Genomic DNA, 26162 nt, shown 5'->3' with positions numbered 1-26162 from the left:
TCTGGAAGCTCACTCCTTGCCTTAACTACTGTATATGTGGCCCCTTTGTGCTTATGTGTGCTATTTGAGCCAGGAATAGCGACACGTCTAATTTATTTGCATAGCTTAACATTTTTGTTCTCAACAAATTCTTCTTATTTCCAAAGAGAATTGATTTGAGTCTGCACAAATGTATAGCTGTCTGCAGAGACATTTCATCATGGATATATTTATTTATTAATTTTCAAAATTGAATGGCAAAGGAAATAAAGCAGCAGTGATCTGCTCCCCCGATCAAACACGCAGCAGACAACAAAAGAAAGTCCACAAAGGGCAGAAACAATTGCAATCATTACACGTGTGTGGTTTATTTGAATTATATAAATCTGCTTTGTTATTATTAGCATTTTAATGTCCATCTTATTTCTCACATCTGTTGCATGTGTCGGTGTGTGCCTATTGATCGAAATCAAGAGGACTTTGTGTGAAATGAGATGTATTCTTTCTGACTGTGCATACAGCAATTACTAGAAATCACCCATTGTTAACCTGTAATTTCTCCTCTTTAGTTACCAAGGGAACTCTGAAGAAGTGGGATGCTATGTGGCTGGCCGGCCTTTATCAAAGGGAAATTGCTACTTTGAGGTAAGGCACATCGATAGTGATGCAGCATGTCAGCATTGTTTTATTGTATTCCAAGTACCAGGATTTATTTGTTCTCTTGCTTCCTCTTTGTAATGTTTAAGTCCAGCAGAAGTGGATGAACAATATAAAATCAGTGGATCGTTATTCATTATACGATAGCCCACATACCACCATCCTTGGCTGTGCCCGCAATTGCTTTTCCATCCAGCCATTTTATCCCCTGGAATCCAGTTGCTGACAATTTTCTCAACTTCATATTAAATTCTCGGTGCCCCCCTACAGCCTCAGTTCACCAGTGCAAAACCACTACCTCAAAAATGTCCCAGCGTCTTTGGAATGAGGGATGGGGTGTCGGTTAGGTGGTTATCTGTAAGCGCAGAGATTAGTCTACCACACCAGTGTTTTTCAGCAGACAGGAAGGCATTCAGACTAGCAGCAGGAGAGGTTATTATACATTTATATAGCAAAGCTGATGCGTCAGTCCCTTCTGATAGTTGTTATCCTTACGGACACGGGCGGAGCCAAGGGGTAGCCTGGGGTGGACACAGTCACCACAGATTATAGTCTGAACATCCTTCTCACTACCGCACACAGCACTGTTGAAGCCAGTTAGGCAGTGTCCAATGTTTTCCCCTACCAACCCACAAAAAGCAAATTTTCATCACTACATATATATACTGGGAATCTCAATCTTTAATAATCAAACATATTTTATTAGTAGATTAGATTTAACATTAATACTCACACGTATCTATACTCCTAAATCCAGCATCCACATGGGTAAGTTAGACAAAAAAAATCACCCTTGAGGGACTGTAGTTCTTCAGGGAACTACTGAGCTGGTAGTCACCTTGAGGCCGTTCCAAGAATTTGCTGGTCTGAAGTTGCTGGTCCTGTTTGAATACATGTGGTGACCAGAGACCATGAAATGTCAAAGAATCTCAATGACCTGTAGTGAGGTGAAAAAACTGGATTTACAAGCCCCGAGTGAACCTTAAAATCAGCTTTTAGGTGAGGGATTGATGCAGCGACCGATTCACGAGTAGGATACCGCTGATTGGCATGTGAGGGGGGTGGTACATATGTTACAGGGTTACTGACGCAATGGGGAGCCTGGAATGTCCACTAGCAACCAAACATCAGCCACATGGCGATGCATTACGAGCAAATCGTTTTGAACGGGGCTTGATATCTACTGAACCAGTCTCTTTCTGCTGGGCTGCAAATATACTAAGACAGGACCCTCCAGCAATACCATACTCTTCTTCAAATGATTCACTTCTTCTAGTTTTCTTTTCACATCTTTTCTTCTTGACATGAGAAGCATCATTTCAGATATATGTTAAAATATTCCTCTACTGAGACTCTATGCAGGCTGGCAGCATGCTTCGACATTATTTCTTATAGCTGTGAGGTGTCCCTGATATGTGCCAGAGTTGACGTTTCTCTTAAATCTGATGTCAAACTCACATATGGCCTCTCTCCTCTCCCCTGCAAGGAAAATCTTCACAATAATAATGTTTATACTGAAACAAGAATCACATTTGGAGGATGGATTTCTTTGACATTTAGTGGATTTTACGTTGGTCGTTACCCAGAGGTTTGCGCTACATTATTCTCCACTCTGTGACGCACATGCTGTCAGTTCCCAGGATATCTCAAAATTCAGAAGAATTTATTCTGATAAAGGTCGGGGTTCTGTGCGCGTCTGCGTCACCGCTATCCTCGTGTTTCCCCATCTTTCAGCTTTCACAAAGAATCCATTTCAGCTCCGTTGTCAGTACCGCTGCTCGCTCTCCACTCCTCCTCCTCATCGCTTCTTTCAGCCCAGACTGAACATCGGCAACATTCCACTTGTTTTAATAGATTTATTTGAAAAAGTCAAAACTATCATAACTTAACGGAACATCATGCGCGCATTCCTGCTCTTTCCTAATCTAAGTTGTCACACATGTTTTTGTAACTTTTATTTAAATCATACAGACACAAATGATATTTCAACAGCACAGAAGTGGTATTGTGCCTCGGCCAAGAATGTACTTTTTAACAAACCAGTGATCTACACTATAATCTCTCAAGTGCCAGATTGGAAAGGAATCAGACCAGAAATCTTTGGTAAGGGAAACCCAAGAAGTTTGGTTTCACATGTTGATATACTTAGAGAGACAGGTGGGATGAAGGAAACCTAGTGAGGTGAGAAATAACTTGGAGTGTTTGCCAATAACAGAGCTGATACAGATTTAAACCGGATGGGGCCATTTTCCTGTACAGGATTAGGATTGCATAACGTCTGACTAGTGCTGGGCAATATGAGCAAATCGTTGTAGTCATATGAAAAGAAACTTTTATGATTTTTTTTTACAAGACTGCATCGAGTTCTGTGAAAAACTAAGTATACCTTTACTGTTTCAACACCAGTTGGAAAAAAGCAGTTTTTTTTTGCACTTTGCAGGTTTGAACATTCAGGTGTGTGTTAAACAAAACCACAGTCTTCCCAGGATTAAAAGTCCCAGCAAATTCTCCCCAACAGCAGACTGTGCAATGCTCAGAGAACGTGCAAAAACCCCAAAAGCTATAGCAGATTCTGCTGACCCCAGTTAGCATGTTATCCCTTTATACCCAAATACAAATGTATTCTAATATTCCAGATTCCTGAATAAAACCAGAATGTATCAGTTATCAGTTATATCAGTTTTTCAAAAACTATACATAACCATTTAAGATTTGTACATTTATATTTTCATCAGTTTTTCCTCCTCCTGTTATCTGTTCCCTCATCTTCACCTATCCTCTTCCTCTTTTATCACAAGACTCATCTTCTGAGCTCAAGGCAGGGATCTAACGTAAAAAACTGCACATAAATATGCTTATGTAATTACTAATACCATCAGCAGAACAGACATGTAGAGCAGGGCGATATGACCAAAAATATTTATCACGATATACATTTGAAAATTTGCGATAACGATATAACTGATGATATAATTGACACTAGACAAAATACTTTACAACTCCACAACTTTATTAGTGCAAAAAACCCCATCAATGTATTTTCACTTAAACAAGCAGCTGTTTTTTAAGTGCATTAAAGTTATATAAAAATGTAACAGTGCAAATGCAAATTCCTTGCTGACAGTTTAACCAAAAGGCATTTCCAGTGGAAATTGGCCGACATATCCTCAGCATAACCATGTATGATATCCACAAAACTTAAAAAGAGGTTATACACACACAACAGGTAATATTATGTTGAAGCACAGTACGTATCACTCCGCGAGGCTCCTGACTACGATAGCCGTAATGCTCCAACAATCCATCAAGCAGTGCGGGTTTGTAGTTTAGCAAAGTCGTACTAAAACATTTGACAGATTTTCGAGCGCCGTGTACATAAAATCGTTTCGAGGTCAGTAAACACAACCAGAATTCATACATAAGGCACACGGGATTATAAGGGTCACTGTCGATTTTCAGAAAAATCAAAGGATTGATTTTAAGTGTGCCTTATTTTCCAAACAACACGGTAATAACGACGGCCCGCTGGCATGCTCTACCAACAATAGTGTTTTGTTGTGCATCTGACGGACGAAAGCCAAACCAGTTCCACACCACTGAAGTTGCAGCATTTTTACAAACCAATTCTGGTTCATCCGTTTCATTTAACGATCCGCTTTCGCTCTTCTCATTCTGCGTCGCCGCCATGTGCGTATGTAAACAAAGGCACTGCGCATGCGTGTTTTACCCGTATTCTATCGCAATATTTCATTTTCCTATCGTTGCCCAAAATTACACCGGTATAACCGTGAACGGTATGATATAGCCCAGCCCTACAGACATGCGACTCTCTCGTCTACGGATAGCGGCTACATAGAATATATATAAGCTATATAACAGACATAGCTGTTGTTGTTATAGCTGGCTAACATTATGCTAGCTAATGTTAGATCGAAAGAATTCAAAGAAAGCTTCAGTAACACCAGTTAACAGTGGCTAACATTGGCAAAAACACAAAAATGTTTACCGAGAGAAAAGTTCAGGTAAACTGCAGAACGGCAGGATGCATTTGCTACTGATGAATGCCAGCCAGAGCATTTGAGGTGAATTGGGTGTAAACCCCCCCCCCCCCCCCCCCCCCCAAAAAAAACCAAAAACCAAAAAAAAAATATTGCAATTAACCTGAATTTTTGTGAAGTGTTGATATTCAGAAATGCTGAGGTATAGTGTGTACAGAAGTGTTTTATACACAAACAGTAACAGTAGAAAATGTCAACGGCCATTGTGGGGGAAACGAAAAGCAGCTGGCTATGGCTGTTATGGTGTAAACAACGTTAAGTGTTGAAGCTTGTGACTGAAAAAGACTGAAGAAGTATGGTTTGTTTGGAAGGATTGCAAGGAGAAAGCCTCTTCTATCTAACAAGGTCATGGCAGCATGGTTTACGTTTGCAAAGTTGGGTCATGATTGGGTGATGGGTGATGTGGGGTGAATGTGATAAACTGTATAATGAAGAGTCAAGCTTTTGCAATGGCTCCAAGTCCAGACCTCAACACGATTGAAATGCTGTGGTGGGACCTTAAGATAGCTCTGCATAAATGGATGCCCACAAACCTCAATGACATTTAAAAGAAGTGTAGGACAAAATTCCTTAACAAAGATGTGAGAGACTGATAAAGTCATACAGGAAACAATTACTTCAAGCTAGTTATTCTTGCTAAATCCCCGGTTCGAGACACAAACGTAGCTGGTCCCTAGTGCCAGTCCCAAGGCTGGCTAAATGGGAGGGTTGCGTCAGGAAGGGCATCCGGTGTAAAATCTGTGCCAAATCAAACATGTGGTCCATCCACGGTGCTGACCCCTTGGGAAAATAGGGAGCATATGAAAGTACCTTTGTATTTTTTGAGAGTATATGGAATATAATATCCCAATGCAACACAGCAAGTTACTTGTAGTGTAATCGCTGTCGGTTTATGTGTTTTGTCATTTGGAGGACAGCGTGCAAACACCATCTGCATTGGGTTCGTACTAATAGTTCTTTGCTCTGCATAGCCAAATACCTCTGCCAACAGACACTGCAGATCATCAAGAGACGTGGTGGCACTGAATTAATTTAATGTGATTGTAAATGACCTGGATACACTTAGTTCAGGCTGCGGATTTTATATCTGAATATTATACCCTTACCCTTGCTTCTGGCATTAGACACTGACTTTTATCGATGTTTTAGGCATTATTGGCACTGTGGCTTAAATGAACTGTAACTGATGCCACTGTAGTGTGTTTTCAATATAATGTGTGTGTCTTTGTGTAGGTGACCATAGTGGACACAGGAGTGAGAGGGACCATTGCTGTGGGCCTGGTGCCTAAATTCTACAGGCTGGACCACCAGCCGGGCTGGCTGCCATACTCTGTAGCTTATCACGCTGACAACGGCAAGTAAGTCAAACTGGAGTTGCCTATACGCTACAGGGCAGTGGTGGTTTCTTGCATGGTTTGGCTGCTGCATTTATATATTGGTTCGGTAGTGTTAACTTGCTCATTTCCTCATTTCTTGGTTTGTTGATATTTTGTTTTGTGTGACTATTTTAATAGTAGCAAAAAGGAAATTTAACAGAAATAGTTTAAGGTTACTTTTTCAGAGTATTTTCTTCTTTTTGTTTGATGAACAAGTAAATAAGCAGCAGGTTCTTGTGATGAGGGAGCGTGACCAGTTAAATATTTTACCTTCCAGTTTTGCTTGCTTCGTCCTATGAATACTGTGTGTTGGATTTATACACGTGACTTACTTTTCAAAGCAATACATTCTGCCTCAGGAACTGATTCATATGTCAGCATCTAATTTCACTTGATGATACCAAATTTCAGCACCAGACAGATGTGTGGCCAATTATCAAGCCAAAGTGAGCTGTAATTATGCGCTTCAAAGTAATTGTGTTTACATATTTTTAATTTCCTTTCATGTTAAGTGAGATAATGGAACGTTTCGTCTTGTCTGGCTGCGTTTACTGAATATTTGAAATAATTTTTGCATTCTTTTACTTGTTTTGTGGTAGAGCGCGACAGCTGTGGCAACACAAGGTTTGCGTAGTGAAAGCTGTACAAGATTACAAAGTATGCGGTTGTAGTTCAAAGAAGCTTGGACTTTTCTTAAAAGGATTTTTATCTCCTCTTTCCATTTAGGTTGTATAATGGCAACCCGGTAGGGCAGCAGTTTGGCCCGAAATGTGCTCGTGGTGACCGCATTGGCTGTGGAATACACTCAGAAAATATAGAAGCAGGTATCACAACAGTCTTTTTCACCAAAAACGGGAAAGAGGTAGGTATTTTTGTTTTAATAATAACACGCTCATTTCAAATGGGCACGCAGGGTTGTTTATTCAGGATTTTTACACCCGCTTTCTCTCCAGGTGGGTTCAGTAGAGGTTCCCGTGTCGGCAGAGGGGCTGTTCCCCGCTGTGGGGATGCACTCTATGGGGGAGGAGGTGAAGGTCGACCTGCAAGCTGAGTGGTTCCTGGAGGAGGATGATAGTATGATGATGGTTGACAGCCACGAGGACGACTGGGGACGACTTTATGACGTCAGGGTGAGCGGCACGGTAAGAGCAGGTTCTTTTTTTCCTTCTTTGCTTGATTAAAAGGGATGTTTGGAAACATTGGAAGTTCAGTGCTTTTGGTTATATATTAGTGGAAAAAGGTTATCGTAGGTGTTAATTAATTTGCTTTGGCTGCCTCCTAAACATTACTGATCAGTCACTCAAGCCACACCGAGAAGGTGAAGGAACTCGTGCTGCTTCTCCGACTCTCTCAGCTCTGATGTTTAATGTTAGTGAAGATTTTGTAAAACCTCTTTTTTGACTTAATTTCTGTGTAATTTTGTTTTTATATCACAGTTGAAGAGCAAAGCCATTAATTATGGGATGAACAGTGTCAGAAGAGTCCATTATGGGATGGCTGCCCTGCATTTTTTTGTGTTTGTGAGACGTAGTGAAGAAGAAATGTTAACCAGCAGACCTAAAATCAATTAGTTGAAAAAAATTAGTAAAATATTTGTTCAGTTCAGTGGTTCTTTAATTTTATAAGGGGTGACGATAATTATGAAATTCCCTTTATAATAATAGGATAGCTTATGTTAAAGCATATGTTAAATGCATTTGTCCTATTACCTCAGAAGACTTCAGTGTGCCTGTGGTGTCACGTTTTTTCGGTTGTGTTTTGACCCTCAAATGACAGGAGAAGTAGAGCATATAGGTCAGCATGTGACTTAAAATCATGAAAATTTACCTGATTCTCTGTGCTGTGGATGTCTGCAATGTGGCTTGATGCAGATTCTATTGACAGAAAATAGACCTGGAACTTTTTTATGTTGATACAAAGGGATGTTTCTTTGTATCAACATCTTTCTTGGATGTTTCTTCAAATTAAGAGCAACTTACAACCAAATCACAGAGACACCAAGTTTGTGTTTGTCATGGTCTGCCGGGGCAAGCCGTGTGGTAACTATTTAGGACCCGGAAGCGGCAGCTCTGGTGCAGGTGAGTATTTATTTACAAAAGAAAATACAACAGAAATGGCGCGGGTGAAGCTGTAAATGAAAACCTAAACTGGGCAAACTAACAAAACAAACCAGAACAAAGATGCAGGGAGGTCCGGGGAAAATATACACAGAGAGATGGGTGGAGAAACGCAGGGAGACCGAGGGGAAACAACACAGACGAACCAGCCACGACTAAGACAGAAGACACGACTTAAAAACACTCAGAGAACACAGGGAGATTACACACAGGTGGGGGACACAGCTGGGAGTGATTAACGTGACGAGACTAGGGAGGCAAACTTAAAAACACTCACGTAAGACGCAGACCTTCACAATAAAACAGGAAACACACACACACAAAGACACAGACTAGGAAACGCGGACTTAACACAGGAATAGATGGCAGAACAGAATACACTAAACAGGAGGAACAACAGAACCAAAATCATAATAGAAAACACAAAACGCTGGGTCAAAAGGACCCAGGATCATGACAGTGTTAGTAGTCCCAGGTTTGGTGCCTGTCCAACTCTGGCTATTGTTAGCTTACCTGCTAACATTAGCAAATAGGCAAACATCCAGCAATTAGCATTAAGTCTCTGCTTTTTGAGTCTTTTCACTAGAAAAATGTTATCTAAAGCCCCAACACTGTTTGTGTTCTGCTGTCAGTCCTCTGCAAAAAGAAAAATGAATATATTGCTGGTTGGACGCAACTGGGACAACCGAGGAAGCCACATTAGTATTCAGTCCAACACTGGGAGTAAACAGTGTCTAATACATGGAAAAAATTGCATAGCATATTGCACATAAGTGAATTATTGTTGTAGCAGCTGGAAAAGAAGCAACAAGGCTACAAAACATTAGATTTTCTTGCATTCTGAAAGTGAATCTCTTCATTTAAACATGTCAGCCTTTTTTCCCCCATGTTATTTAGAAATGTTCTGAGTTCATTAAATGATTTAGGAGATGATGTTTATTTACATATTGGTACTGTTTTCAGAAGTATAACGGTGTGGTGTACTCGTGTATAAGTGGTTGAAGTATTTGCCTGTTGTTTATGTTCCTTCTTTTGGGCCATGTACAGTATGTGAAAACAAACACGTCGCATGTGGTTTTTTGAACACATGTCTTTTGAATGGGACAGATTATAGTGTGGCTTTTCTGCAGCTTGCTCTTCTGTGCGGTTGTTGACATTCCACCATGTTTGTTCTGTACTCTTACAAGATCCTTCAACTGCCTGTTCTTTACCAAATCCCTCTTTGTTGACAGCTGTGCTTAATGCTCTCTAAAGTTCGGGGAAAGCTCCAGACACAACCACTTCAGTTTGAATTATTTTGTCTCAGCCGTTGTATCATCTTGCCGTGACGGGATTTGGGTCACCTTTGGAGGGGTTTTGCAGATTGCTTCATGACATCCGCTCAGGAATTTTCCTTTGAGTCCTGCACACATCACTTTCATTAACAAGATAAACAGCCGACTTACAGTAAAGGAGTCGTGTCTGCTGTGCTTTCTCTGCCTTTCTGCTGCATCAGAGTCTGGGGTGATGCAACAGTTTGCCATTTGTACCCTCAGAGCTTAAGCACGCAAGCAGGGCAGTACACCAACTTTTTATCTGCACATGAATCTGAACAGGATCTACCAAACTTCCATTAGGTTGCTGGATGTGGCAGAACGCTTTCCACATGGTAATCATTTAACTGCCATCATAATAAGCAGACATAATAGTACTGTGTTAGCGGTCTAAGAAAATAAAAAAAACAAAACCCACCACTCATACAACACTTACAAAACATTTGGTGTTCACATTTTCACTCAGGTTTACAGTCACAAAGAAAAAATTAAGGCTGCTTAAAGTTCAGACTCCATTCTTTTTAATTCTTGGATTCAACCACCCCAGCTTTGAACGACTTACCGATTAAAAGTAGCCCTTATTTATCTTACACACGGCTACTCAATTCATCCACCATCTGAAACAAGCCATCTATTGCTGCCTGAAGTTGATCTATTATGCTAATTTTTAGCTCTGTGTTTTTATTCTAGCTTTGCATCATTCATTATTCCAAAGTCCTACTTTTCTTACCCTGGGCCTCGGTGCAGATCGGCCAGTTATTCGCTGTCTGATATAATCAGTTTTAGGTTTTATACCTTTTAGACGTTAAAGCTTAAAAAACAAAACAAAAACGCGAGGTCTATTCTAAAACTTTGATGTTTTATGATGGGTTTTTTTTTTATTACTGACATCAGCCTGTTACGGCGTCACACTGTGACATCATAGGGTGAGGTATTGAAAAATTAAAATGTGTTGTACTGCTCTCTCCATGGATTACTCGATATGGTTTCTTTACATTTTTGTCAAGGTCAACTTTGACCTCGGGCGCTAACAGTGAAGGTCAAGGTCAAATGCTTAGCCAACCTACATACTCATGTCCCCCGAGGCCTAGTATATTGTTTTGAAGTTTGAAGGTAATCCATAAAAAATTGCTTATTTTCCACGTAAACCTTTCACAATAAAGCTCTTATTTTGAAAAGATCATGTTGAGGCTTTTCAAAATAAACTAAAATCATGTGAATGAGTATGCTGAGTGTTTACGAATGAGAAGCAAAAAAAGAGCTGTCAGGTGCTAAAAAATAAACGAACAGGCTTTTCCCCGCAGCACGCCGTGTAATAAATACAAAGAAAACGGCGGCTGTTACAACTTATGTCTAAAAATGTATAGGTAAACGACGCCCAGCTGGAAACACTAAACGCAAGTCGAGCTGCCCGAGATTCACAGAATTTACAGAAAAATGTTAAACTTTTGTGATTTATATCGTTGTCTTATATCGGGATATGAGATTTTGGTCATATCGCACAGCCCTACCAACCATCATACAGAAGTGATTGAAAATGATATCTTGACGACTCTGAACGTTAGACTGCTAACAAACAGACAGACAAACAAACAAAACTGAGTACTACACGATGAAGACTTAATTGTTAAAAAGAATATGTTTAAAGCATTACAAAGCATGTTGACAGTCTGATATATGGCAGCTAACTTATTAGTCTGGATCCTGTTGGGCTTAAATTAGATTCTTGGCTGCTTTAAGATAAGGTGAGGTAGGGTAGTTAGTGCCTCAGATTGGTAAAGTGAAATTGTTTTATTTTCTTAGCCAGTGTGTGTCTGTGTTTCAGCCATAAAGTTTGTGATGCATCATTATAACCAACCGTGCTAATGTTATCTGATAACTTGGTACTCCACACCCTCTCAGATACAGTAACTTCTGGCTGCAAAGAGGGTGACGTGTGTGGCTACCTCTTATATACAATCTGATTATGATTCAACAGTTCGTGGTGGCGGCTTGAATGGAACTCATTGTTGGCTCAGCTGTGTCATCAGAGGTATCACAGATCTTTATTCCCACCTGTTTACAGTGGAGGTCTATAACACCTTTGTTCTGTTTCAGCAAGTAGCCACAGGGCTACAGGTGGGTCTGTCTTTGACACAGGGGAGATGAAGGCCAGTGTGTGGGTGAGGAGGATGATTCAGCCAGCCGTCTTGCTCATTGTCTCTCTTTTCTGTTTTTCTGGACCGCAGAGTGGCAGTGGCACGAAAAGTGTTTTTGGAGCCAAGTGCCTGGAAGCACACCAGGTTGTAAAAATTCAATAAGTGCAGGAATGGGACTCTAAGGAATCTTTTACTTTTTCTCATGTGGTTGGAGGTTTTCACAGCTGGGCTGGCCTGGCCTGGCAGTGTGGGCTGCTCGGCAGTCCGGCAATAATTTTTTTCTTTATTCTTCCTCCCTTTCTTAGTCTCTTTCATGAAGAAACAGACACTTAAAGGGACAGTTCACCCAAAAGTCAGATGTATGTAGATTCCTGGAGTATGGAGTGCTGTTTTTCCCTTTACATTATTTTTGGCATGTCTTGCCTGGTTTTGGAGATATGAGCTGCATTGATTTCTACCTTTTCTTGATTATACTGCAACTTATATGCACTTGACTGATGGTGTTCAAAGAGCTCTTTAAATCACGACTGGAGTAATTTTAAGCAGCAGTTATTTTATCTCTACTGAACTGCGTCCACCAACTGTGACAAACTGTGTTTTGTGTAATCTATAAAGTCAAAGCAAAGAATTGCATGTTTATACATTTTCACAGTCTACTGCCACACAGGGCAGTGTCACAGTATGTGAAGTGGCTGTCGCTCCATTACCTACAGCTTTCACTAGGCAGCTGACTGTACCCCTACTCGGTGACAGTAGGCACTTAAAAGTATGACCATGTTTAGGATTTTTTTTTCAGGACCATATTTGTGTCCCTGCAGTCTCTTTATCGGTTTTTTGTGGTAAAGAGAAAGCCAAGTGTGAACGCAAAGGATCACAGATACAAGAAGCAGAAATGCGCTGGTGAGAAGCTCAGAGTTGAGTAGCCACTTCTGTACAGCGAAAGGAGCCAGTTGAGGTTTTTTGGATATATCCTGGGAACAGATTCTTGGAACACCCAAGACATGCTGGGGAGATTATGTCTCTGGTCTGACAGAGCTGCAGGTTGGGCCAGGGAGGTCTGAGTAGACCTGGATAAGTAACTTCTGGTATCCATATTGATGTTGGGTTATTGGTCCTTCAGTTTAGCTTGGGCCAAGGAAAAAAAAAGTCTGTCATCGTAATAATAAAAACTTATTTGTAGTAAAGTGGAATGGTAAAACAACTGAAAGTGTCGCCTCCAGCTATTGTTTCCATTGTGTGCTTTATTCCTTCTTCATCATTGTGGTTTCCTGCCTGCTCAAGATTTAGAATATCCATAATTCTTCTCCTTTCTCTCTCTCTAACACAAGAATTATACAAAAGACACAAACTCAGGATCTTAAATATGGCTTCCCGAAAAGAAAGAGCCCTTTCATCCATGAAGACTTGCCTTACTGTGGCAGGTCCCTGTAATATTAGCTAGCTGCATTCTTCTTTTGGTTGTATCTCTCCATCCAGCCAGCCACCTTCTTCTTCTTATCCAATTCAAGGTTGCAGGAGGGTTTTAGCCTATTCCAGCTGTCATGAGTTAGACGTCGGATACACTCTGGTCTGGCCAGTCTGCTGCATGGCTAACACATAGAGACAGATAACCATTAGAGTCACCAGTAACCCAAATATGAAAGTCTTTGAACTGTGGGAGTAAGCCGGAGGGCCCACAGACGACACATACAAGCACACAAACAATGTGGAAGCTCTACACATAAAGGCCCAGCTGGTGGATTCAAACTTGGGATCTTTTTGCTATGATGCACAGAAAGGAAACTAGCTCCTACGTGAAGGTGGTCACAGCGATTTGTGAATTATTTTTAACTGGAATGGTCAAGTTTTTGGGATGAACTGTACCTTTAAAATCCATTATGTGATCACCGTTGTGAGGGTTTAAGTGAGTGCTAATACTCGGACTGATAACGCTGTCGGGTTCTGACACATACAAGGATTTTGTGTACACAGTGAAGACAGTGAAATTTTTGGTTTAAGGGGGAAGCAAGCAAGAGAGAGAAAGGGAAAGTGTGACAGAGGAAATGAAAAGCTCGTCGGAGAAGTGCAGAGTTTTGTCTTGATCATTGGAACTCTTTGCGTAACAGGATTATGCTTCAACATTATGTCAGCCACAAGGTGGTCTCATTTAATCTCTTTGTTGGTTTTGACTTTTAATTCACTTCATTGTGCGGTTTTAACCAGTCTCAGTGTGCCTCAACTTTTCCAGCTGTCTTTGGACCTGCTTTTCTCTTCTCTACCCTTCTTCTTTATTCTGCTGTAGTCAGTTATTCTGCTTTTACTCTTGTCCATCTCCTCTTTTCGTGTTTTTTCCACTTTCCTTTTTATCTCTCCTCCTGTCATCTGCCCTCATTTTTTCTCCTCTACCATCAACTCCTTTCCTGTCTCCTTGTTGTTCCTTCGCTTATCTCCTCCATACATGTCTCCTGTCCTCTCCCTATCCACTCATTTTTCACCTACTGTACCGCATACCCCCCTCTATCCTTGTCTCCTGTCCTTGCCTTTACTTTTATCTCCTCTTTCCTGCCCTGTGTATCCTCTTTCCTTGTTCCATGTCCTCCTTTCTTCTCGTAGTTTCTCATCCTAGTCTCCTTTACTTCTCCCATCTCTCCTCTACTCTTGCCTGCTTTGTTTCTCCTCTTCCTGTTTATTCCATTTTTATTACAGTCATGTAGATTTTAAGTGCAGCCTAAAGCTGTGAGGTAAATTTTAAAGATCATTTTTCTTTTCTTTTTTGTACATGTGGCTATGCAACAGACATTTCCAGTGTCTGTGGTTTCTGAAGACTTGCGGATCTACTGTTACGTTGCCATAGATGAATTAGGCATCAACACCTCACCAACATTTAGTCAAAATGGTGGAATAGTTTTTACATGTTAACTATTTAGCAAGTATGGATAATCACTGTTCTGGAGGATGGTCATCCTTGGTGGGTGGGTGGGTGGTGAGGCAGGATGATGGAAAAGACTGCTGCAAGATAAATGAGTTATCTGGCTGGTATGCTTTTGATGAGAAGAGCAAAGCCGCAGAATGCACAGAACACAATGGCGATGGTAGTGACTTGTCTGCAGCTAAGTCTTTGCCTTTGTGAACTGTTTATTTTACAGTAGGGGGATGGCCACTCCTGTTTAAATAGGTGGGTTTCTCATCCTAGAGCACTCTTCATACCTTCCTTGCCAAATATGTAGACCTCTTGCTCTCTTTGATGCAGTCACGTGTTTCTCGCTGTCTCTCTCTATCTCTCTTTTATAACTCTTTCCATTTTATGTCTTTTCACCAAATATTACACTTGCATAATTCCTCTTGCATGTCCTTGAAATGGCTCTGACATAGCTGGTATAAAAGAGATTACTGCTTTGGCTCTGGCCTCTTTCTTTCTGTTTTGAATAATCTTTATTTTGATGCAATCTTTGTTCCTTTCAAACTTTTTATCACTCATCTGAAGGCCATTTGTTGAGGGTAATAAATGCTCTCAACTCATGCTTCTCTTTTAATGGAAAAAATGAAGTAAATCAAGTGTCTTATAGTTTAATGGCTGTGTCCTTGTGGGCATGAATTTAGCTTTAAGGAGTTTCAGTGAAAGCTTTATGTGGTGAAAATAGCTTTGTCATTAAGCAAAATGTAAACTTGGAACAGATGCAATTGTTTCAGTTTAGGAAATATAACAAAGACCTCTCTTTGCTACAAGCCTTTTTATGCACAGTGTGATCATAAAATTTTGCTTACCAGGAATGAAAAACGTTTCTTTTTTTAAGCCTTTTAGGATCAAAACCACAGAATTTGTAAAACACAGACAAATCCATTGCGGTATCACAGGAGATCATAGACACTGACATTTTGGCTGCTGCCAACTGTTTTTTTTTTGGTACCTGTAAGTTACCATGTTTGAACTAGAAGGCGTAGTGCTAATTTATTAGCTAACATTTGCTAGCTATGTCTATAAACTAGGGGTGTAGCACTCAAACCTGCGAATAGATGCTAAAGATTCAGTCACACAGGCCCAGAGACCAGTTGGAAACCCTTTGGGAGCCAGTGGCTGCAAGGGAAAATTGTGGTTAGTTGCTGAAGATCGCTGCCAGTCTCTGTGAAACCCATACTTGGATAACATTCGAGGACCCGCTGGTAACCGCAGAGAGGTATAAAACTTTGCTGTTGATTTGGTTGGTAGCAGGTAGCCAGGTGGTTTGTACCACACGATAAGCCATTATTAGTCAGATAATGTCATTAAAAATGCTCCAGAAAGCACCAACACCACAAAAATTGTCCAGAAATCCAGTCCAGTGACTCCAGTTAGTGGAAGTGAGGCCTTGCAGACAGTGCCTGTGTTGGGACAGCACTGACTCAACTTGAGCCAGACCTGAAACTTTAGAGTCCAGTGGGTTATTGGTTTTGAGATGTACTGTACATCCTTCAACTTTGGAACTGCAAACCTCTGCAGATTGAAGTTGTAGCCAGGGACCAAGCTCTAATTATCAGTGATGATCCGCAGGCCTAAAACTTTGAAATCAACGGTGATATTGCCAATGAGCACGTGTTTCTGTTAAGAACGGGAAGTTTACAGATTATGGAACTTTCTAAAAATAACAACTTTGGAGGTGAGACAGAGGTGCTTAAGGAGACAGACTTCAGCTTTTTAGTTGGTTACAAAAACATTGATCTCAAAATAGAAAAGATTTCATGCACTTGATTTAGCAACCAGTTTACATCTGTAGACTCTGGAAAGGTATGTGCAAGATTAAATAAGCTATAAAATAGAATTACATGTGCAATACAGAAGCTACAAGTTGAGTAAGTACATAGTAAATATGCTTACAAATCTTAAAAACCCTCCTGACTCACTCACTCTTACAATTAAAAACAATACAATCATATTCTTGGTATGTGAGCTGTTTAACTATAGTATAAATCACGATGCTCAAGGGCAAAAAAACACCAGATTTGAAAATGTTGACATGATTGGTTTCTTAGAATCTGTTTTATTTGTATCCTGAGAAAAAGTATTGAAAAAGTACAAAAAACAAAATCTAAAGAGAATTTAAATCAACAGTTTGCTTGAATAGTTACGTATTGGCAATCAAGTTCAGTTATTATTTAGATTATTTCAAATTACAGAAAGAGTACAAATCATGACATTTATAGTGTTAATAATCAGTTTCTGGGAATTAAAACATACCAGTTGCACGACGTACATTTTAACATCTGAAAAAAGAGAAATGTGTCATTGACAGTTATTTTATTGAATATGGACGTTGCAACTCACAAAGGGTTTTTTGCAAGTGAGCCTCGTCCTTACTATGATGACAAGTGTCTTAAACTGACAGAGCTTTCACTAACAAAGCTGAAGAAACGTGTTCTAATAAACAAGAACAGATGTGTGAAAATGCCAGTCACTCAGGTGTGCTGATGTTGTGACAACCCTCTTTCTGTATTTTTGCGATGGGGCGTGCAGCGCACTTACAAACGAGGCGATATTAACCGATATCTCAAGGACTAGAATGGCCGATAATGTTACCACCTGTCCTCGGCTTTTTCTTTCATTATCCTTCTTATGTCAAAAAACCTTCAGTTCTTCTTTGGGAAGCAAAAGATGTGCCTTAGTTCAGCAGATGTTACCTTTTCAGTTGAGGTTATGTACATCTTTAAGGATCATTTACCTGATGGATAGCTTTAGCTTTTATATAAAAGATATCTAGGCTTTCAATAAAATGCAAAGACAAAACAAAAACTGCAGTTTGTACTGGTAAAACCATGACTCAAACACGTGATAAGTGTTTGGCTTTACATGGTTACATGTACTTTTAAATGTAACAAATTTCATTCACTGTTGTTTGGGGAATTTGTCTGCTTTACTGTTTGACTAAAGATGTTTTCATGGCATTTGTCTTTATCAGTAAGCACATATCTGATGTTTATACTGTACATGCAGGGTGCAACATATACAGTGCAACCCTTTTGATAAATAATGTAATGAAAACTTGTAGAGTTTACAGTTTTCCCTTAATGCCTTGACTGAAAGTACTCCCTATTTAAACCTATATTTTAAACCACTAGCAGGTGACGTGAATAATGTTGGTCATCTCTAACCCACAGAACTAGCTGGTTATCAGGGAGCTTTTAAAATAAAAGCAAAGGTTGCTAGTAAACTGATTGCAGAGGGTATTTTTCTTTTAGCAAGATGAGAAACAAAATTGGAAGAAAAAAAAAAATGCTAAAAATGGTGGCCAAATATATCTGTTCAACCTGTTCAAGTAAAGTTAATATGGGAACAATGAAATAGAAAAGTGTTGCCTCCAGTACCAGATAATTAATATTAATAAAATAATAATATTTTTTATACAAGTCAGATTTCTGATTTACTGTGAAAGGTAGTGAGTCTCTACATTTTCTCTTCTTCTCTCAAATAATATAATATTTACTTGATTCATTCTTAATTCTCATAACTTTGTTTAATGATGGTCTTCTGTCACGACTAAATCGTATTATGAGACAAACATTCAGCATGAACCTTTTAGTTTCTTTTCCCTGTGGGTTAATGAAGGTGTGAAAGTGATTGGATTACCTGACATTAACAAATGAAAACAGCTGTTTCGAGCCCCGGCTCTTCTGGTAAATCGGGCCTTTACCGCTGTTGAGAAAAGGCTTGATTGATTGTTTAGCTTCAGGGTTCAGGGTTCCTGTTTCACACTGGTAAATCTAATGTACCTTTGAAAGTGATCTCAAGTTCTCACACATACATTGGGAGATTTATTTTTTTCTACCTTTCTCTTGACTGTCAGCAGCAGGTGTCTTAGGCAAACACAACATGCTTAATACTCTACATGAATGATGTTTTTTCGCTCGCCACCATGCTTCTGCTCTGCTGTTTTTTCTTGAGAGGAGGCATTTGGCTGGCTTTCCACTGCGTACGTGCGGCTCAGTGCGAACATGAGCCTCCAATCCCCTGCCTCCTGTTGTCACAGCAGTCACTGTGCCCACCAGCTTAATCCCCTCAGCTGCGGATGAGCGGGCCGACAAGTAAGTGGACGGCACCTGAGTCTACAGTTATCGGTTTTCCCAAGTGTACCGTCACCCCCTCATGCCCATATCTCTCTCCACCACTCCCCGACATGTAGAAATTGGAAAAATATTCAGGCCGACATTTTTTGGCGCTGTATTAGTGCACCGAAGTTTTTCAAAAGCAAACAAACTTGTCGACACACTGCAGTATCCTCACAGGAGCATCTCCTCGTCTGCCACGCAGCAAAGCGTATGTGAATGTGAACCACTGTCCTCCATCGCTGCTCCATTCCTTGTTTTACCTTTTCCACTTGCCAGAGCCAGCTGTAATACCAACGCCCCTCAAAGGTTGCCTGCTTCCTTCCTTCCTTCCTCTGGGAACAATAGTCGTGAATCGCCACCATGACACTGCTCCTGGATGAAAGTTCACAACTTTCCCATCAAGTTGTTGTAGTTGCAACCAGATGATGGCACCATCATGATCGCCTCCCATTCTTTGAACTGATCAGCGTGAGAAAAGAGGAAACTATGAATAACTTAATCCAGGCTGGGCAGAGTGAAGCCTCTTCACACAAGATAACCCAGCTGGATTTATAGCTGACCCAAAGGATGTTGTAGATGATTATGAGTTAGAGATGGGTGTCAAATGGAAGGAAAAGCCAACAAAAAGATGTCTTAGTAAGGCGTTGGTCCGTCAAATGTTGCCAGAACAGCTTCAGTGCGGCACTGATTTTCTGAATCTATGAAACTCTTCTAGCGGGATGGGATCCTTCTTTCAAAAATCGTTCTTCATCTGTTGTTTTACAAGGCAGTGCTACATCCCTGAATCCAATGTTTTGACCTGGCCTCGAAAACTCTTGAAATCTTTATCTGATCATGAACCTGCAGGAAGTGCCACAAAGCCAGATCAGTATCCCACCACACGTTAAAGTCCTGGTTCCAGACTTTACAGAACACTGCAGAAATCCCACATCAGTGTCCTGAAGAGTCTTTTTTGTGGCACAAAGAGGGATGTGCGCATTATTAGGCAGGTTATTTTAATGTTGTGGCTGGCCAGTCATCACCATATTCACAACGGTCGTCTCAAAGCGCTTTATAATGTAAGGTAAGAACACTGTAGTGCTACAGAGAAAACTCCAACAACCAAACAATTCACTGTGAGCAAAAAAATTGGCAACAATGGGAAAGAGGATTTTGTTGTAACAGGAAAACACCACCAGCAGATCCATTTTCAGGAAGGCACAGCCATATGCTGCGGCTGGTTGGAGGGTAAGGAAAGCGAAGACAAAGGGAGGGAACAGAGAGAGAAGAACAAAACTCAAACTGATCAAATCTGATAGCATGTGGTATATAAACATATGGGATGAAACGAGATATATGCAGAAGGTGCATCATGGGAAATTCTCCAGTAGCTTGAGCCTATAGCAGCATAACTAAGGAATGGTTCATATTCTAATGAGAGACCTTTAACAAAATTTAAAGTTTAGAGCTTTACCTTAAAATTAGAGGTAGTCTCTGTCTCCTGAATCCAAAGTAGGAGCTGATGCGACAGCTTGAAGGGTCTGCCTCCTGTTGTAGTTTTGGATATGTTAGGAACCACGTGTAAGCCTGCAGTCTGAGAGTCAAGTGCTCTATCGGGGCAATATAATACTGTAACGTCTTGAGGATAATTCAGAACATTACGCATGAGGAGAAGGATTTTAAAATCAATAGTTTATTTAATGAAAAGATGTAACAAAACATACATTGCATATCTCGCTTGATCTAAATGCTGCACAATTCACGTCATTTTCACCTCAATCAAACCATTCAATGACCCCTTGTGTCCTTTAGATGGGGATATTTCCATCCTGCGGTGGCTTTTGTAGTCATCACATCTTAAACCCACTTAAACACCTGTGCTTTGTTCTGCACTGATGTTTTAAACAGTGCTTCCCATCACATCATCAAAGCACCAGATCAGGAGATATCTTTTGGACAAGTGGTGTTAATCCCGGTAGGAGAGCTCCAGAGACATGCCAAATTCCACTAAAGATTGTGGAGGTGTCTTGTGCCTTGTCACATGGTCTTGGCAATTTACGTTGGTTTTTCTTTAAATTTCTCACTCATCTGAAAGTAATGAAGTTTAGCTGAACTAAACTCATAAGCGAGAAAATGTGTTTGAATGTTTGCATTTGCAAGTATTGCTTTGCAGTAATGCTTCTATACTTACTGATAACCTAAAAATATGAAATGTACCTAGAGGGCAGCCTAACCCATTTGCAGATTTCAAGTGCAAATGTTTCCTATATATGCATTTATGTTAGTAAATCTATTTCTCTTGAAATATTCTTGGGGAATACAGTTTGGCTTAGAATTGAAAAGGTGTAGTCTTTGGACAATAGTGTTGACTTGGATCCTCATCCTGTTATAAAACACCTTCCTCATTGCTCTGAATTGTGCTCTTGTTTCAAACATACAGCAGCAGTCTGGCAGCATGAAGTGTTAGCACTAAGAATTCATTATTCTAAACCTATATGTGTTGCCATCTTTTCATGGCATCCTCTCTCGGGCGCTATTTATTTCTTACCCAAGAGTAATGTTGAGGTTTTTTTGGGGGGTGAGGGGGGGTTCTGGCAGTGGCAACCATCCTGTGAAACTGTTAACTTTTTACGACTTTGTCCAAATAAATCAGCACTGGTGGCAATACCTGCTGGCACTGGAGCCCCGAGTTAATTTGGGCAACATCTTCTCAGCAGTGGTAATGGTGATAATAAATGGAGTGTATTAAAAGGTGACGAAAAGCTCCGCGTGGCCAGTGAGCGATGAGGTGTCAGTGAAGGGCAACAATGTGGGTCTTTGCTCGCAAAGGTTTCAGCTGAATATTCTCAGGGATGACTGATTGATTGAACCGTCAAATCACTGCGTGTGCCTATTGTTTTCCTGTCTTATTTCATGAGATAACTTGTGGTTTGTGTTCAGGTTTCATGCGTACTCTCTCACTGTCTTGGGTGTTACTGCAGGTGGGCATGTTGCCTTGAGGCATTCTGCAGGCACCCAGGCAAATATCGTCTTGTCTTCTGACGGTAAATGTTCACATTTCTTCACCTCGCTTGTTGTCAGTTTTGTGGTAATTATAGGTTGCGTTTAGATTTTGCATATAGTTGGTGCCAAGTGAACTTCTGAAGGCGGTTTGAAAAAAAAGTTTGTCCTAAAGGAACGTTCATGAGATGTTTTTCTGCAAAAATGCAAACAAGATATTTTTTCAGATTGAGCGGGAAACGTGCTCTAAGCATTGTTCGGGCATGTTTGCAGTGCTTTCTAATGAGTAGGTTGTAGTACGTTGTAGTAATTTTGTTCAGGTAATTTATTCCTAGGTAAAGTGCGTTGTGCTTGTAATGTAAACAGAGTCATGACATGAAGAAGACAGAGTATCTTTTAACTGTGTTCCGTATCAGTGGCTGCATTCAGTACTCATAATCTGTTGGCTGGAAGCCCATTAAAAAGCAGCAATGACAGAGTGGCTGTGACCAGCTGCAGCATAATGGCAGTAGTTTTCATCTGGGATACCTCATGCATTAAAAAAGTGACTGATGGACAAGTCAGATTTAGCTACTGGAGGCCATCCAACCCAAGTGAGAGATGAATTAGAGCAGGGAATCACAGCCTCTGTTCCAAGGACAAGGCCAGCTCATATATTTTCCAAACCAGGGTGCCACTTTTGGCCTGGATCAGTCAACTTTCTATGTCCGTATTTTTTTAGTTTTTAAGCACACAAATGGTGAGGATTTATTTTAAGAAGGATCATGAACAGAAGAAGAGAGTAAGAGGGCACAAAAAAGAAGGTGAAACAGTGAGAAATGGAGATGCTCAGATATTGATAATGATGTTTTAAAATAACAATTTAACTGATTCCAAATGATTTATGTGTATTTATTGTAATTGCCCTTTGTATATGTGCCACCGTAATTAAATCTTCATTATAAATAAAAATGGAACTAACCTAAGCTTTTAGCCTTTTATCATATTACACTGTTTCCAACTAAATTTATTGAAGTAATGCAAGCAGGACTTTCCAGCCTCGGTGTAGTGGCGCATGAATGGGTTCTCTGCCTGTAGCACGCTTCGGTTAGCATGCTGCAGAACTTCCATTGCTACCTGCAGTCCAAGAGGGTGCAATGGGAGTTACATGTCACTTTCTGGGAAGACCCGATCATCTGGTCACCCTACATTCATATAGGTGACAGTACTAAACACGGCACCATCGTGATGTCCATAAGTTAGCGCATATGCAATAAAAAGAAAAGGAAAAACATGTTCAGAATGAAAAGAATAAAATACATAAATGCTGTGAAAACCCAAAGAAGTAGTAAGGATGATTCAGCAGGTGATCAAACTGCGTGCCAGTATCAGTATCAGGGCTGTTTTAACTTTTTGGAGCAGTTAACAACATCACAGAGCATTGCTTTGGTGATTAAAGTGTTTTACCCAATAGAGCTCTTCTTTGAAGAGTCTTGATGCATGCTCAATCATTAAGGTAAGGAAATCCCAAAGAGTTGATTCTGTTCATCTGGACGTAGCGTTTTCAGTGGGAGAAAAAGAAGTCACTTGGATGAGTGAGCAGTTTGAAGCGAAAAATCAAATCTTACTTTAAATGTTACTGACATATGTAGGATATTGCAGTATTGTTAGGCTTACCAATCCTCTCATCTGCAGACTTCTGTTCTCAAACTCAGGGAGTCATGAATCGCTTTTGTTGACTGTGTATTTCTGTATACTGATACTGAGGTCACACAGGTGTTGTGTTTAATCGGGTTAAAATTTGGTCTTCAGATTTGATTTGATTTGATTGTTCACATGATAAAGAAGCAGTCTCCTAATTTCATTTTCACCTTCTACTTAAGTTTCCCTGTTAGCTGTGACAGGAAGCTGGCAAGACCAATGTCTGGGTGTTACATCTGTTTCCCAGGCAGCAACTCAACAAAACATGGCCTTGCACACCAACATTACCATTCTCACTGCTTAGAATTATAGGAGTGAGATAGCAAGAAAAAAGAAAGGGAGAGGGAGGCTGTCAGCTGTCTCAGTGAGGCATGCTTTGCTCAAGGCTACATCTCTCTTTTTCTGCCCGCTTGTCTCTCTCCTCCTTCCATTACTCAGCAGCAAGAAGCAAAAAGAGGTGTGACTGAGTGCTCATCACACCGAAACTCTTTCCTCCTCTCCCAAAGGAGAAGCAGCTGTCCAGGCATGAACTGCAGCAGGTTAAGGTGGAGGCTAATGTTGAAAGCTATCCATGAACAATTAATCAACACGGTATTACAAAGACTAAACAAATGAGGCTTTGGCACCGGTTACTGTGGAGATTTCCTTTGTGAAAGGGGGAAGAAACTGTTCAGCCTTTAATACGGCGAACAATCTGCAGTTACTGCTTCTCTGTTGAATGCAAATCACTCAAAAGTATAAAAACTTATAGATGTTAAGCAGAAAAAGTAGCACTACAGATTAAGTTTGTGTTTAATCTTAATATTTTTTGCTGCTCAGGCACATACTGTGCTGTTAAAATGTTGACAAACACACATTACACACACATTTCTGCAGACAGTTACAGTTAGCGCTTAACAGTATTGTCAAACTATAAGCAGACATTAGTTAATAATGAGTATTAAAGCATACAAAAATATGTTTTTTGTGCAACAATATTTCCAGAATATAAGAATAACTTAAAAAGGTAATTGCTGGGCACAAAAGATGATGTTGGACCATAATTGGTATCCACTGTATTTGTGATGTCAGAAATCCTGTTTGTTGATCCCTTAAAAGCAGATTTTTCTTTTTAATTTTTTTTTAGTGAAGACAGAAAATGTACACTTTAATTGGTGAAGTCAAAAATGGCACCAAGTGTGAATTTTCAGTTGCGATAACTGTTGTTGTTGTTACCCTCATTTTTGTGTCTGGACATAGACTTTATATAAAACTGTCACTGTCACCCATTTGGTTTGTGGACTCTACATTTTGAAGCTTCAGCGTGAGCATCTTGGTTCCTGCCTTGTTAGTTTTTCTTTTGGACCTAGAAGTGACCATATTTACATGAGACAAAAAAAAGGAAATAACAAAATTAATAAAGAGATTTTTATGACGGTAGAGACAATCAACAGAGAGCCAAAACCATTAATCATACCAGACTGTTAGCGTAAATTTTAGTGATGTAAAGTTGGACATTTTCAAATTGGAGTCGTTTTTTGGAGCCAGCCTCTGGTGGCTTTCAAAGGAACTGCAGATTTTGGTGTTGGCTTTATGTTTCAGCACAAGAGGAACTTGGACAACAAAAACAACACCAAACACAAGTTGGAAATACTAGGACTGGGATGGTGACCCTATCAATGAAACAACAAAAAATAGCCTTAAAGTCTAAATATTAGTTAACATTTCCATGTATGTAATATAGTAACTTTAAAAAATTGGCATAAAACCAAGCAAATATCACTTGATGCTAACTCTGCAGAACAAAAGAGGAAATATTTGCTGCCACTACTAGACATCTATCACACAGCAAAGCAATATGGAGAAGACTGCAAGAAATAAAAGACAAGAAGATGATGGGATGTTACATTACCAACTGCTGGCTGGCTATTAAATCACTTCAGATTTAATTAATACTCATGGAAGGTATGTCAGGGTTTTTCCTGACTCAAAATAGGCCTTTGGCAGATTGACTAAGCACGTAGGGGCGATTGGCCCAAAAATTGTCTGTATTAGCTCACTTAGGGCAAATTCCTCCCCAGTTGTTTAACTTGTTTAAAATCACAGTCCTGGTAATTTTCCTTTGGGGGAAGGCCAAAACGTCTTTGGTGGGCGGCACATTTATCCAATATATAGGAAAAACCTTGTGTGCAGGACTTCTGCAGTGGGTATTTATCCCCAGGTAGCCCCCAAAACTGAATGCTTGCTGTGGCTGTCCTTGTGTATGGCAGTGGGGACCAAAAATTTATTTCAGCTTGTGGCTGGGCTTCAGGCACATGTCTGTGAGCAGGTTGGTCTCCACTGGCATTTTTACATCCTACATCAAAGAGAGCGAGTGCTGGGATTCCCAGATGGCACAGGGGGAAATTGCTGCAGCAGTTGGAAAACATGGGTTCTGCATAAAACTGCGGAAAAATCTTCACTACTGATTTTTTTTTCCTGTTTCTGCTTGTTCGATTCCTATCCCATCATTGAATCTGTGATTTCTATAACTTTTTCTGAGCAGCCAGGAAAAGACCGCAGCGAATGAAGTGTAAATGTTCATGGGACTATGCTGATATCACAGTCCTCAACCAGTGATCGATGTGACGACTGACTGGTCGAATCATGAGGTGTACTTACTTGGGGTGACTGTAGCTCAGGTAGCAGAGCAGGTCAGCCACTAATCAGAAGGTCTGTGGTTCGATCCCAGGCTGCCTCCTGGCTGCATGCCAAATATCATTGGGCAAGATACTAACCCCATGTTTGCCTACTGGTGGTGGTCAGAGGGCCCGGTGACGCCTGTGTCCGG

The 26162-nt window shown here is 40.3% G+C and overlaps 1 protein-coding gene and 2 long non-coding RNA genes across 5 annotated transcripts in view; all 3 read left to right on the top strand.

Moving 5' to 3' along the window:
• The window catches only part of LOC146494184 (uncharacterized), a 191133-nt gene that overhangs the window by 103714 nt on the left and 61257 nt on the right, over window positions 1-26162 (top strand). The window lies entirely within an intron of this gene.
• Window positions 1-26162, top strand: part of spryd3 (SPRY domain containing 3) — a 73251-nt gene that overhangs the window by 4854 nt on the left and 42235 nt on the right. For all 3 annotated transcript variants that reach the window (XM_085147369.1, XM_085147367.1, XM_085147368.1), the window contains exons 3-6: window positions 549-624; window positions 5928-6052; window positions 6797-6932; window positions 7024-7212. In XM_085147369.1, the coding sequence (XP_085003495.1) occupies window positions 549-624; window positions 5928-6052; window positions 6797-6932; window positions 7024-7212 (526 nt within the window). The remainder of the gene's footprint in view (window positions 1-548; window positions 625-5927; window positions 6053-6796; window positions 6933-7023; window positions 7213-26162) is intronic.
• On the top strand, window positions 7219-25982 carry LOC146494187 (uncharacterized). The gene is made up of 2 exons (XR_014871729.1): window positions 7219-24408; window positions 24685-25982. It is a non-coding gene; the product is annotated as an uncharacterized LOC146494187 (long non-coding RNA).

Source organism: Neolamprologus multifasciatus, chromosome 20, assembly GCF_963576455.1.
Source record: "Neolamprologus multifasciatus chromosome 20, fNeoMul1.2, whole genome shotgun sequence".
Taxonomy (NCBI): Eukaryota; Metazoa; Chordata; class Actinopteri; order Cichliformes; family Cichlidae; genus Neolamprologus; species Neolamprologus multifasciatus.
This window is presented reverse-complemented; position numbering and strand designations above follow the sequence as displayed.